Source organism: Centruroides vittatus, unplaced genomic scaffold (genome assembly GCF_030686945.1).
Source record: "Centruroides vittatus isolate TY-2023 unplaced genomic scaffold, ASM3068694v2 contig_927, whole genome shotgun sequence".
Taxonomy (NCBI): domain Eukaryota; kingdom Metazoa; phylum Arthropoda; class Arachnida; order Scorpiones; family Buthidae; genus Centruroides; species Centruroides vittatus.
The window spans coordinates 221,452-235,642 of record NW_027122613.1 but is presented as its reverse complement, the minus strand read 5'-3'; the positions used below and the strand labels follow the sequence as shown (position 1 = coordinate 235,642).

General features: G+C 31.2%; 1 protein-coding gene across 8 annotated transcripts in view; it reads left to right on the top strand.

Annotated features, from left to right (window-relative positions):
* The window catches only part of LOC136984765 (pleckstrin homology-like domain family B member 1), a 32,050-nt gene that overhangs the window by 6,067 nt on the left and 11,792 nt on the right, over positions 1 to 14,191 (top strand). For 5 of the 8 annotated variants that reach the window (XM_067281881.1, XM_067281883.1, XM_067281882.1 and 2 more), the window contains 13 exons: positions 7 to 127; positions 297 to 479; positions 1,638 to 1,760; positions 2,937 to 3,400; positions 4,794 to 5,141; positions 5,374 to 5,502; positions 5,594 to 5,704; positions 5,994 to 6,125; positions 6,438 to 6,548; positions 6,624 to 6,722; positions 7,475 to 7,505; positions 7,627 to 7,711; positions 9,249 to 9,315. In XM_067281881.1, the coding sequence (XP_067137982.1) occupies positions 7 to 127; positions 297 to 479; positions 1,638 to 1,760; positions 2,937 to 3,400; positions 4,794 to 5,141; positions 5,374 to 5,502; positions 5,594 to 5,704; positions 5,994 to 6,125; positions 6,438 to 6,548; positions 6,624 to 6,722; positions 7,475 to 7,505; positions 7,627 to 7,711; positions 9,249 to 9,315 (2,004 nt within the window). Of the gene's footprint in view, positions 1 to 6; positions 128 to 296; positions 480 to 1,637; positions 1,761 to 2,936; positions 3,401 to 4,793; positions 5,142 to 5,373; positions 5,503 to 5,593; positions 5,705 to 5,993; positions 6,126 to 6,437; positions 6,549 to 6,623; positions 6,724 to 7,474; positions 7,506 to 7,626; positions 7,712 to 9,248; positions 9,316 to 14,191 lie in introns of all 8 variants that reach the window. The other 3 variants (XM_067281886.1, XM_067281887.1, XM_067281884.1) reach the window with 3 other exon arrangements.

Genomic DNA, 14,191 nt, shown 5'->3' with positions numbered 1-14,191 from the left:
TTTTAGGTGGATTTACAAGTGAAACAGTCGGGGAAGTCGGTTCGAGTGCAGACGGATAAACCTCATTTGGTCAGTTTAGGTGGAGGAAGGTTAAGCACGGGTATAACTATCCACCCGTTACCAGAAGGTAAGTGTAAATATACTTTATTTCGGGTTACTTCAATCTGGTTTTTAAAATAGTAACCCTTTAGACGTCATAGACATCACTCCTCGACTCGATATCTAATTATTTAGAGCTAGGACAGATGTTATAGTTAAATAAATAAACAGTTTGAAAGGTTTTTATAATGTTACAGGCACGACGTATGTAGGACGAGTGGATGCAGGAAGACCTCAGGATATAATTATCCAAGGCAACGGAGCCGAGAGGGAGCATTGTGTCATCGAAAACACAGAAGGGATTGTGGTGCTTTATCCTCTCTGCGGATCTGTAACCGTCGACGGTATCAAAGCCGATTCTCCCGTTCGTTTGACACAAGGTATTCTCGTCTTGAACAATAATATTAATCGAATAACAAAGGTGCGAGCACGTGGCATACGTTACAAAGAAAACGTTTAGCTCTTTATACGAGTAACGCTTACACGGTACTAGAAACAAAGTATGTGGGAGTTACACCGTAAGCTGTTATACATTTGTAACGATATATCCACTACGTTTACGGATTCAAAAGGGAAATGTAGGCGTTTAACACGCAAACATTGTTGTATAAAAAATAAAAGTGATAAAAATAGTCGCGGTGCAATCTTTACCCTCGCACCAAAAGCGCAGATGTTAGGGATGCAAACCGTTTAGGATTCTATTGTCGTTCAATTAAAGGAGGGATTGAACGTTAATCCCTCTCCACTTCCCCGCACAAAAAGCTTCAAGCGTTAAGTCTGTCACGTATGACGTGTACAGTTTATCAAACGTTTAATAAAGCAGCCTTAATCGCTTATAAATAATAGATAAAAAGATTTTATTCGGGGTTAAATGCAATTATTATTGACGGTGGTTACAAGTTCAAAGAGGTCGAGTAACGAACTTCAGCACAGAAGGAAGGAATCTGGTATTTGTTTGGCTGTCGACGGAGCTTATCTCTTACATTTTCGGCAACGGAAGGTTTAGTAGACGTATACGTCACTACGTCATCACTGGCATTCTCTTTCTCTTCTCTTTTTACACCTGTGTGACTTGGTGACGTACCGTACGTATTCCACATTCATTCGACGAACTCTAACCCCTAACCCTGAATTCGGGGTTAATCCCAAAGGGCAAATTCCAAGAATCCTTCGACTCTCTTCTAACCGCCTCAAGTATCGAGTGTATCGAAATTACTATAAAGTAAACTAATGACACAGAATGATGACTAAAGCAAATTAATTTAACGCCGCTCCTAAAATAGTTTAAGATTCCATCTTCTGTTAATTTATTAGGGAAATTGTTTACTAACGGAGAAGGTCGGATGGCCCGGTCACGTGTCATCGATCGGAAACACGTCGAAAGTCGTGAACTAGCCAAAATAGTTCGGCAAACGCTCGCCAGATGGCGACGTCGTACAGTGTAGTGTACAGTAGTCTCTTCCGTGACGTCAATAGGATGTAATAAGTATTATTGCCATTATTTTGTATTTAGGATTTTTTTTTCTTTTGTGTTGCAGGTTGCATGCTGTGTTTCGGCAGATCTAATCATTTTCGTTTCAACCATCCTCAACAAGCCAAACAAATTAAAAAGATTTTACCGAATGGAGATATTTCTGTCGTTCCCGCCGTTCAACTCAGAGGTAAAAAGAAAGAATAGGAAAAAAAAATAAAATTATCTTTGGTCGAAAAATCAATTTAATATAAAAAAAAGAGGGTAAAACTCCGTAGACCGTATCCCGTTCGGGTTATTGATCTTGTTTATTTTTAAATTAAAAAAGAAAATATGAAGAAAGGAAAATAATAATAAAAGAGAAAATTAAAAATATAAGAAAAAAGACCCCGAAAAAATATAGAAAAGGCAAAAAATACGAAGAAAAAAAATTCCCAAAGATAATATATATATATATATATATATATATATACATACAACAGTTAATTTTTAAAATTTTATATTAAAAAATTAAGTAAAAAATCATATAAAATTTAAACATTATAAAGTCTCTATAAACACAATTTACGTGTTTTTATTAATATTAAAATATTTCATAATCTTCAATTGAATTTTTTTTTTTATTAATGTCTTAAATAAATCAGGAGAAGGATGAAGAAGAACATGATACACTTTTCTGCATAACAACTATACATATATTCTTTTGTAAAGCGATTTAAGTATGTTGCGTATCTGATAAATGAAGGGCATCAATCACCGAGAATCTCATCTTATCATCTACCCCTCAAAGGAAGAGGAGAAACAAAAATACATTTTTATCAAATATTTAATATTCAAAAATTACTTTTTGACGGATTTCTAATTAAAAAAAAAGGAACAAATTATTATTTTAAAAATGTTCATTTTAATAATTTTTTTTTTCTTTTGAATTTCTCTTCATCTCTTCGGTTTAATTAGCACAGATTTTCATTCGACTTTCGGAATTATTTATAATCTGTCTCATAGAGGGAAAAAAATTCTTTTTTCTTTTTTCCTACCTTTTTTCTATCTAAAATCAATCGTAATTTTTTTTTTTTTTTTGATAGTTTTAAACAGTTGGAACATGAATATTTATAACGTGTCGTGCCGCCTTGTCTCCGAAGAAAGTTGACAAAGAGCTAAATTAGATACACCCAAAATAAATTAAGGGTGTAAATTTAGGCAAAGTTGAATATTTATGGAAGTATTTTGTGGGTTTCTTTACAGTTTTTTTTTTTTTAAGTTTAGATTGCGGTTTTCGGGAAATTAAGAGCGCTGTCTAAATTTTCTTTCACTTACCATCGATTCGCGGTTTTTATCGATTAAAATCTCACTTAATTCTTTACAGATATCGGTGAGATACAAGAGTTGAGTTCCTCTCGAGAGGGATCCAAGAAGAAGAGCCAACAGAATATGTCTTCCGGCTTGGATAGAGATCGGGAGGTTTGGGACAGCGTCGACTTTGTGGATAAAGTGTCGAAATTTGAATATCTATCCCACCGGAACCCAACGGATGACAAATCCTCACGCGATAGCGGATGTTCGGACGTTTCATGGCCAACTAGTCCTTGCAGAACGGGCATTTCGACCCCGGAACACAGTCCTGGGTGTATCATTCTTCAACAATCTCATTTCAGCAGCTCTACCACTTTTGATTCCTCTTCCAGTCGTATCGCTTTAAATCGAGAAAACGAAATCGAGCGTGAAAAAAGAAAGTTTCTGAAAGACCTTTATGGTGGAACAAGAACTCAAGGGATGCCTTCGCAACCAGAAGTTAACCATTTACCCAAAGATAGCAATATTTATTGTCAGGTAAACATTTAGGAAATTTATTATTTTACCTGTTAACTTTCTTTTCTCTAAAGTTGAACTTTCGGTTAATAGAGACAACCGCAAAAATCCAGTTTTTGCTTTTTTTCCCCCTTCTCTCCTCTGGAATTATCCACAGTTCGTAGGACTTGGATATGTTTTATTGGATCACTCCAAACTTTAAAGTGAAATTATCAGACATGCTCATATTGAAGACAAGATCCTTATACTTTCTGACAAAAAATCAATTAAAGTTCAATGCGGTATTAAATAGTTTAAAAGTAATTATTTATTAATATGATGATTAAAATCATTATTAAAAATTAGACTTTAGAGATTTTAATTTTTTGGGCTGCAATTTGAAAAAATTGTAGAACTATAAATTCTCATTAGTGGCTGCCTGTCCTTTCTTAATCTCGTGAATAGAGTTAGGTAGATAAAAATCGAGACCAGATATGAAAATCTTAGGGGCAGGAGGCCCCAATTAACTATATACGAACTTCTGGAAGTGACGCGATTTTCTATTCAAAAATTTTTCCCTGAATGGAGTTACCTAGATGACCAGCATGACTCTGTTGTTATGCGGAAAAGTATGATGTACAGGGACAAGACATTACTAATTTGAGGTGGAGAGCATATATTTTAAATTAAAAAACATAATTAAAAATTGCAGCCAGGCATTGTGACTATGTCACAATAAATAATTACTAACGTTTTAATCTTTATTGTTTTGCTTTAATGGTATTAATTTAATATTAGCTTAACTTAGAATTAGCATCAGTTTCTCCTCTGAAAAGATATTTTCTTGGAGAAAGTGTGTGTAATTTAAACTAGAGAAAGGCAAAATTAATCTACGAAATTTAATGTTGAATAGAAGGGTGGAAGCGATTTTAACTGCCCCAAGAGGTGGAACATGTTTATCGACAGAGTATTAAATATCTCAGCAATTAATAGCTATTATAAAGAACAATTTGCCAATTAACTGTCGATACCAGCACACAATTATCATTTACCAGAACATAATATCGATATCAAATTAGAAAAGTTTCTCCACAACTTTTTAAACGTAGATTTTTTCTTTCTTTTTTTTTAATTGAAAGTAGGTAATTAACTGCTGGAAAGTCTTGTCTTGTCATTGATGATCGCCTGTTAAGCTTAAGAAAAAGATTTTGTTTTTTGTAAAAGATTAGTTAACTTCTTTGTTAAACTTAAATTTTCATAAATTAACTATTCTTTCATCTTTCTAGTAACGCAGCTGGATGTAACTTTATAAGTTTGAAATACGTTAGTACATTGATTTATCTTCTCGCATTTCCTTGGTAGTAGAGGTTTTTATGAGATACAAGAGCGATTAGAAAAGTTCTGTTTGTAGTAAAACTGTACGTTTCTCCTATAGGAAACGTCAGGAAATACAGAAAATGTCATCGATTCGCAAAAGGCTTTAGATGGTGCAAACGATGTAAAAACGAGCGAGGATTTGCCCCTCGTAGACAATAATCACTATCGTTATCCCTCGACCTGTGCCCAGTCTCCTCCTCACCAGAAACGCATCAAAACCAATGGTTCTCTACCTCGTCATAGCAACCACTCCAGCATGGACGGGATCGACGAATGTGCCAGGATACGTCCACCTGCGAGTCGATACCAATTCTCTCCGATTTCCTCGCAGATGCCGACTGCCGCATCCAACCACATTAATAAAGATTCGCAGCTTCTGACTCATCACGTGACTCAATGCGAAAAGGTATAGAAGCAGCAAAAAATATATATATTTTAAATAAAATTTCTTTATTTTATAGTAATTTAGTATCGTTTTTTTCGTTTTAAATGCGACCTACGAACTGATAAAATAGTGTTTTGTTTACTTAACTAACAAATGGAGTTAGTTATCTTGATGACTGTGTAGTTTTTTTATTTTGATAATTTTTCTTTATATTTTTCCTTACATCTTACTAATTTATTCTTTACAAACTTAGAACATGTCATCTGTACAGGAGAAAATCAAAGAATTAGTAGAAATAAGGGCTCGGTGCTGGAAGGCCATCTCTGAATATCAGAGAAACATGGAAGAGTTAGTGGTACAAGAAAACGAGACACTACACGAAGTAAAAAGAAAATATTTTGATATACGATGCAATCAAATATGGAAATAGATTGGAATTTCTATGTAAAAAAATAACAAAATTTTTTCCTTAGTTAAACATGGAACATGCATTGATAGCCGGAGAAGAATTGGATGAACAAGGAAATCAAGAAAAAGAAATTGAAGAATTGGAAAATCTCTATCAAAAGAAACAAATTTGTGAAGTGAGTATATTTTAAAGTTTGGTTGTATCTGTTTTAAGGAAAATTGATATATACTTATATATAAAAAGTTTTAAAAAAATTCTTTTTAATCACTAAACCATTTAAATTTAATAAAAAAGCTTTGCTTTTGTAAATATTCTTTAAATTAATTCTGTAATTTCTTTTGAACAGTAAAACAAACCTCATAAAGTTTTCCAATTAAGTAGCTTTTCCGAATTACTGATTATAAATGCTAAATAAAAGAAAATTAAATTTATTTTAATATTAAATAGAGACAATAATTGTTTAGGAGACTTTAAATGGTAACGATAGTGAAAAGAAAGCCAATGGAGAAGACTGTAAAGATACTTTGGATGAAAAAAATGTATCAAACTTGGAGACTGAGATTAACACGCTAAAGAGTTCAATATGTGAAAGGAAGGTGAGTTTTTTTTTTCTTCTGACAGACAGACATTGGATTTGTTTGATGTGTCAAGTAAAGGAAGTCTTTTATACATTCCATTCACATAAAGGACAGAAGTTCCTTTTCAAAATTCTCAAAATTCCTTCAAAAAAGAACTTTTAAGTTGACTTAATGCGGATATGTTGCTTCAAAGTCGACTCACTGTTTATCTTTACTCTACTGTAAATGTTTTGATCCTTTGGCTTTATAAAAGTATTATCGGTATCTAACAGTATACGAGAAAAAGTAAATAATTAATTTCTGTTTTTAACATGTTTTATTTATTTGTAGGGCAGATTAAAAGATTTAATGCAGCAGCAGGATATCTTGGTCAAGCAGTTGAAAGAAGAGAGGCAGAGTCTTCAGAAACAAAAAGATCAATTGACTCACTACCTGCAACAGGTAAGCAAGATTTGTGTTTTAAATGGAAAAATCATTATCTTGTGGCAGTTTTCTTAGATGGGATTCTGTAATTAGGAAATGGGTAAACTTAAGAGGATAGAAGAAGAGTTGGAGAGCTTAAATCTGCTTAATTCTTTTGATATAGATGACTTGAAGGTTAGTTGCTTAATTCAAGTAAGTGCTTTTATATTATCAACTATAAAAAAAGTACTAAGAGATTCTAGTTCTCATTTTTTATCATAATTTTCTGTTTAGTCTGTCATTCTAATTTATTGATTAACTTTTATATTATTTTTTATAATTATATTTATAATTTTAATTACAAATATGAGATCTTTTATATAATAATTTAATTTTTTTTAATAAATAATATCATACATACTTAATGTTAGCTCTTTAACTTTCACACAAATCAAATTATTTTGTAAAGTTTTGTCACACATTTATTAATTAATCATTCGTAAGCTAAAATTTATGTTTTGACTTTAATGTTCCAGATACAAAAAAAAATATATCTGGCATAATTTGTAAATTAAACATCAGAAGAAATTAAAATGTATAGTCAATTAGGAAAGTTATTTATTGTATTTTATTTAAAACTGTTACTTTGTCAAAGTATTCATTTATTCTCTTGTCAAATGTCAGTTGTAAAGGTGTGTGATGTATTTCTTATAATTAATCACTGATAAAGATGCCATTTATGATTTGACTAATGAAAGAAAATTGCAAAAAAAGTCATTTGATTTACACAAAGAATAATTCTTTTACACAAGAAATCTTTTAAAATTTCAAATGATACAAATAAAAATTCATTTTTTGTAAATAGCAAAGGAAAGTTATATGACGTTTCGAATTTTTTAAAGATTACACTTTTAATTGAGTAATTATAACTAATTTTTTAAGATTATTTTTGTTTTATTTTCCAGGAAGAAGGAAATAAATTTGAAAGAGAAAAAGGTAAAAATGATAATTAAATTATTAACAATCACATTATTCAATTAAAACTTTAATTAAAGTTTTTGTATGTTTTATATTAAATTTGATTTTTGATAGTTTAAAGTGATCATTTTTGTTTCAGGTATAGAAAGAGACGCTGAATATTTGGCAGAACTTTTGGAACCGGACGAAGCACAGAAGAGGACCTCTGATCTTTGGACTGGCAGGTAATTTGTCAAAATTTTAATGAGTTTTCATGCAAATGCTTAACTTGCCAGCCTAATCACTCTGGTTACATGATCTCGTTCCCGAGTTCAAAATGATTGTTCGATTTACGACCATCATTTGATAGATTGCAGACTGTGGGATCGCTCCTCGAACTCCGACATCAGTTTGGTATTTTCTCTAGGAATTGTTTTGGGTTTATGTAAACATTTTGGAGTTTTGATTTTTCTTTTGTGACAGAGAACAAAGGCGTGAAAACCCATCGCTTTCCTGTCTCTTTTTAATTTGTCGTGGGACGTCACTTAGTCACGCTTGTCAGTTTTCTGCGACGTGTCATCATCTGAGAGTGATTAATGATGTCGGCTAAGTGTGATCGAGTAGTTGTGTTTGATAGGCAAAGTTAACATTGCCTACCAAACAGGAACTATCTTATTTATCTTAGAAAAATATCTTCATTCAGCTATTATGTTGTTACAGTGTTAAATGCTGTAATGACATTTGGTTAGAACAACAACAAGTTATGTGAATGAACATTTCATGGAAGCAATATGAGTTTATTTTCCATTCAAAACTTTATTAAAGATTAAAGATTTAATTTTTAATATGTTGCAATTATTATTATTATATGGCTTATTTAAAATGAAATGTGTAAACATTGATTAAATTAATAATCATACTTTTCTTTGTTTTACTTATTAACTCAATGTTTGTCTATTAGCTTTTTCTATTAAAATTCTTCTGACAATTTGAATATCATAAAGTAAATTCTCTTTCTAGAATAATAAAAGAAAACGCTCTGCGTTTTACATATAAATTACATTAAACTCTAATAGAAAAATCATCTGTAGTAAGCATACTGTAATTTAAAGTTAATTCTACAGCATTTAATTCATATTACAGAATATTATTTTCAGTAAAATAAATTTTCTTTCAGAAGTTTAATTAGAATTAATGCAGTTGCCAAGAGGTATTTTAAATTAAATAATTTCTGTTTCCTGTAGAAAAATTTTATATATTTGTGTATATTAGATTATGCATAATTTAATAAGATAATAAGTTGGCAAGTATGCTTAATTGAATTTCTGTATTTAATAAAATTAAATTAGAATAAAGTATAACTTTGACTAAAACAATTTGCTCTTCATTTCTTTTAATATTTTATAACTTGAACTTTGGGTAAATTTTTGCAAACTCCAATTTATTTTTAGAAGAAAAAAATTGGAGTAATTAAGAAATGAAGATTATAGAAAAAAGTTCTAGAATAATTAAAACTTTCTCTTGAGGAGGGTAATAAATGATGTCTAGCCCACTTAGAAAAAACATGTGATACTTGTAGATTCTTAGAATCATTATGATGCTCAGATTTTCATGATCATCATCTAAAAGAAGCAAACTATCTAAATTATGTCTAGAAAATGAAGAAAAATGATATGTTCACTTAAACAGATTCTAAATTACTTTCTAACTAACTCTACTTTTAAACTTAAGTTTAATCATAAAATAAAAGTGATTCTGAAATTTATTATTTTTCTCTTTTAGTGATGGAATCTACGAGGGTAGCAGTGCAATAACTTCTGACTCAGATATCACCGACTGTACAGAAAATGTGAGTCAATCTACATATATAGTCTTTAGTAAAATAGTTATTTTTAGTTAAGTAATGCAATCATCATTATTTATTTTTTTATCTTTTGGAACGTTTTTTTGGTACTTTGACACCCACAATTGTGTCGAGAACGGCTTCCAGAAATATTTTTCATAGAAGTGCATTAACTCGAGAGAGGTGATTATTCTGTTAAAACTTTCACGACTCACTTAACTAAAATTGAATACACATTTATTAGAAAAATTGTAGAGATTTAAGAATAATGAATAATTCATTACTTGTGTGTTTTTTTTTTTTTTCCAAATTACTGAAGTTGCAATTTGAAAAATAAACACACTGATGAGCTTAGACCAGTATAAAATTTTAAATTACTTTTAATGTTATTACTCATTAGCAGGAAAAAAAGTGCATAACAATATTTAGTAATTAAAACTATCGATAAAAATCATAAAATTAAAAGTGGCATTATGCTTCCAATACAACAACTCTTATTGCAACCATTTAAAGTAACTGAACCACTTCTGGAAATTGAACAGACTATTCTCAACAGGAAGGTTGTTGAAAGTGCCAGAGAAACTAAATCCAAATCTGTGTAATTTGTTCTTTAATGACGCTTTTAAGATATCGTCCTGAGAGGAAAATGTCAAAAGCTATTTCTCCTTAGATAATTGTTATTGCTAAGTGGTTAATTAGTAGATTCCGGGATTATCTAATCAGTAGTTCGGATGTCGGATGCAATCAACGAAACATTAAAACACTTACGTCTTAGCTACTAAATTTCATTCATCAAATAATAACAGGAAAAATGAATATGTTTATCATTGGTTACGATTAATCATTACAACTAAATAACCACAGAAGATCAAGAGATCAAAATGATTTACCGTAAAGCTGTTATCAAAAGTAATAAAGATGATTACTTCTCTCACTCACTCTCTCTCTCTCTCTCTCTGTTTATAAACTTTTAATGATTTAAATAATAATTTTGAAGGGAAAAAATATATTAAAACTTTCTTGCAAAAGATGGCGCCATGTATAAACTAAAGTTTTCTTCCTTTCTCCGGTGAATATTAAACTTTGGCTTCAACCAAAGCTGGTAAGTAGTTTAAATGAATAAAGACAAGCTGCGTAGGAAAGTTCTCATTATGTCGAAGCAAGAAAGATAAAAATCACTGAATCATCGAAGTTCAGATATTTTTAGAAGAACAAGCATCGTAATTGCTCTTTATCGTTTAACATACCTCCTAAAAATGACAAGAATCGATAACTTGGAAGATCTCCCTTCTCTTATTGTATTCAGTATTTATACTGTGTAAGAAAGGGAAAATCTTGAATATGTTAAGAATTTTAATTTTTATATTTTGTGTTATTTTATTTTATTTTCGCTTCCCAATTTTATTCCTTAAAAAAAAAAAATCTAAAAATGTAATATTTCGGAATCGGATAGCGTCACAAGTTGATGATAAACAATAAAGGGAAAAATTAAGTGATATACAATAACAAAACTCGGGCGGAAAAGTGATATTTAATCGTTCAAAAAGTCTTAAAAAAGAGATTTAAAAATGTTCCTGTTGACGTTATATTAAGTATATGGCTCAAGCTTGACATTAAATTCCCATTTGATGTTCTTAGTAAATAGAAGCATCATGATTCTGATATTCGATGTCATTTCTCTGGTCGAATCTGATTGATTTGGTGGATCTCGTGACAGAATTATGTCTCCATCTTCTCTTCGGGTTAATCAAAAAACTGAATAAGTGATTCTTTCATCCAAGATAAATCCGATTTTTCCATCTTCCAGTCATCATCCTTTTATTCAGAATGAAAAAAAAAGGAGAGAGAGAGAGAGAAAAAGATAAATCATATATTTATTTATTTATTTATTTCAAGTTGGTAAATTTAAATTAATAATAATAATCTTAAGCGTTTATAAATTTGTAATTTTTAACAAATTAAAATTATTTTTTAAAACATTTTACTTTATTTATGGCAATTTTAAAAAAGTAGCAAAAGTTTGCTTCTCCTCGAGACAGTGGAGTTGAAAGGAAAAGTCGCCTTGGCAGGGGTCATATTTGTTTTCGAGTGTAAGATGGATTTTTTTTTTTTAAACCAAAAATGGTGGCAAAACGGGTTGGCAACAATCTCTAAAGTTGAAGTGGGCGGATTTTCTACTAGGTTTAAATTTTCTCATCCAGGATTCCGAAATCCTCCTCCTCCTTCCAGAGTATTTTTATCGCTCTGGTTGGTAGCGTGACGATTTTGTGACTCACTCGCTCTTAATATTTTTGTGTAACGTTTCTCAAATATAATTTTTTTTTCTGTAGGTTTTTCGCTCAAAATACGAAATAAACATCCAGGAATTAACTTTATCATAATGATACTTAGAAAACTAATCTTACATTTATCTGAGCAGATAGGTTAGGGTTTGATGGGTTTACTAGATAACCGATATCAGTAAACACCTTATTGCTTCGTCAGACTGAAATTTATACGAAACAAACACTTGACAAGAAATGGTGAGGGAACAGAGGATTACTTAGGGATTTAGTATGTCTGGAGGCTTTCTTAGTAGATCTTTTTCAGCGAATCTTTTCCCTTCTATAAAATGCGGGGTCAATGGAACAGAAGGAATGATGGAAAGCGACTGAGCGTTAAGAAAAGCAACAGCTTGTTTCTTAAATCCAACTTTTTCCTTTTTTACTCTGACGTCCCCCCTGTCTCTCCCTCTTCTTACTTCTGTCTGCCAACGAATTACAAGTTGTAGTTTTTATGCTTTCTTCACGGTTGAAATAAGAGTTTTAGTTATCTGGATTTATCAAAAACTTCTTGATTTTTCTATCGGAGCAAGCGTTTTTTTTAATCTAAAAGTTTTTCTTTATTTCGAGCAGGAAGTCGCGTCATTCCGACAGCGAATATTTGCATAATTTATTTATTTGGTTGTTTAAAACAGGTAAACACAAACAAAAATATTTATTAGATAGAATTTATTAGACATAACTTGATCAGAAAATGCTACATTAACAAACGAAAAAAAAATCATCCTATAAGCTGTTTTATAAAATACATATTTATATATTTAAAATATAGATATTTATTTGATTGTTTAACTTGTGTAATTCTTTAACAAGTCTAATGAACACGTTTGCATTTTATTTTTCTTGGTTATCAAAACCTTGGCTCCGCTTATCTGCAGAAAAGGGGAAGAAGAAAGAAGAAAAAAAAATAAATAAAAAGGAAACATTCTTTTGTCTTCTTTTATCTATTTGCGTTATCTTTCTGAGATGTTCATAAACTTTTTGAATATTCGACTTTGATCAAAATCGATATTCTTTTGTTTCGCTTACTGGATCGAAGAATTTCATATCTTTACTTTTGTTTGACCTCTATGAGAAGTTTCGACAAAGGTCGGACAAAAGGGTTCGGTGTTGCACTTCTAAGTATGGTAAAGGGGTCGTATTGCTAGGATTTACAATAGAGGAAAACAATTGTCGAAACTTCTTTGTTTAAGAATTACACTGCTATTCCTGTGAACGAAGGTCGGAGGAGTTTAAAACCCAGAGAAAAGGTAGTTATGCTTTAAGGATGGGTTATTTTTTGGAAACGTGCAACCTACATACCGATAATATTCTTAGTTTTCAATGAATGGTTGAATTCGGGTGAAGGTTGGGTTATGTGGGCCAACTGAGTAACATATTATTGTAGTTACTGGAAAGGAAGTGTTTTTTTTTTTTTTTTTTTGCTTTTAAATTTTGCTTTTAAATTTATTAATTATATATATTTTTACTCCATTAAGAATGGTGTAATGATAAACAGTAAAGTAAATTATCGAGTTTAACACGAATGAGATCATTACAGAAAAGTGTCACGTTGGAAAAAGTAAAATTGATGGTTATTACATTTGTGAATGGATGAGTCGCTGCAGGTGGGCTCTTCTAATGTTTAGTTTGGACCACCTTCCCAAATACTTACTATTCAGGCCACGTGTTTAAATAAATCATGCATAAGCCGACGAAGTGGGACGTCGAATCAAATTTTTTTAAAACGGAGAAGTGGATGAATAGATTTGACGTCGACCCACCCTCGCGGTTGTTAGACACTCCCTATAACCCTTTTTTCCTCATCCCCGATTCTATTTTTATATCCTCTCGATCTTCTGTTGACTCAGATGTGACTTGTCTCTAAAAGGGATAACATGTCTGCCATTCTGATGGGTTATGTTATCAGGATTAAAAAACAAACCAAACGACCTCAACATCATAAACAGGTAAAGATATTTTTCAGCTTTTTAATCTGGAATTTTTTTCGAGAAACGAGCAATTTTCGTGATATTTCTGTTTTTAAAGCTCTATCCGGTTTCGATATAAAGAGAACATTGGTTTATGATCCCGAGATGATACAGATTATCGTAGAAAATTCGGTTTGACTTCGATAACGGAAGATGTAACTCGGAAAATTAGAGTTTTTGGGATGTTTCTCTACTTCCTTTGTTCGCTCGGTTATCCTCAAAGCGATTAATATGCGTGCATTTTTATGAGATTATTCAAACCATAAAACCGAATTCGGGTTTTTTATTACAATTCTTACTTCGTTAATGATAGAGCGAAAGAGAAATTTCCCAAAAATATAGATTAAAAAAAAAAAGCTAGAAAAATTATCGTCCTCGTAAGTGTAATATAGACTGGAGAATGAGAGGAAAATCTTACTCGTGTTTTATACTTCGCATTTATACGTTATTGTACGCGATATAATCATGCAGTTTCCGGATTTATAAGCCGCTTTTAGATTTGTTATATGGCACATAATCTGTCAGCTCCGAATAAGATTCGAGTATCTACACTCTTCTACGCGATAATACTTTTATAACCCTTTATCGCTT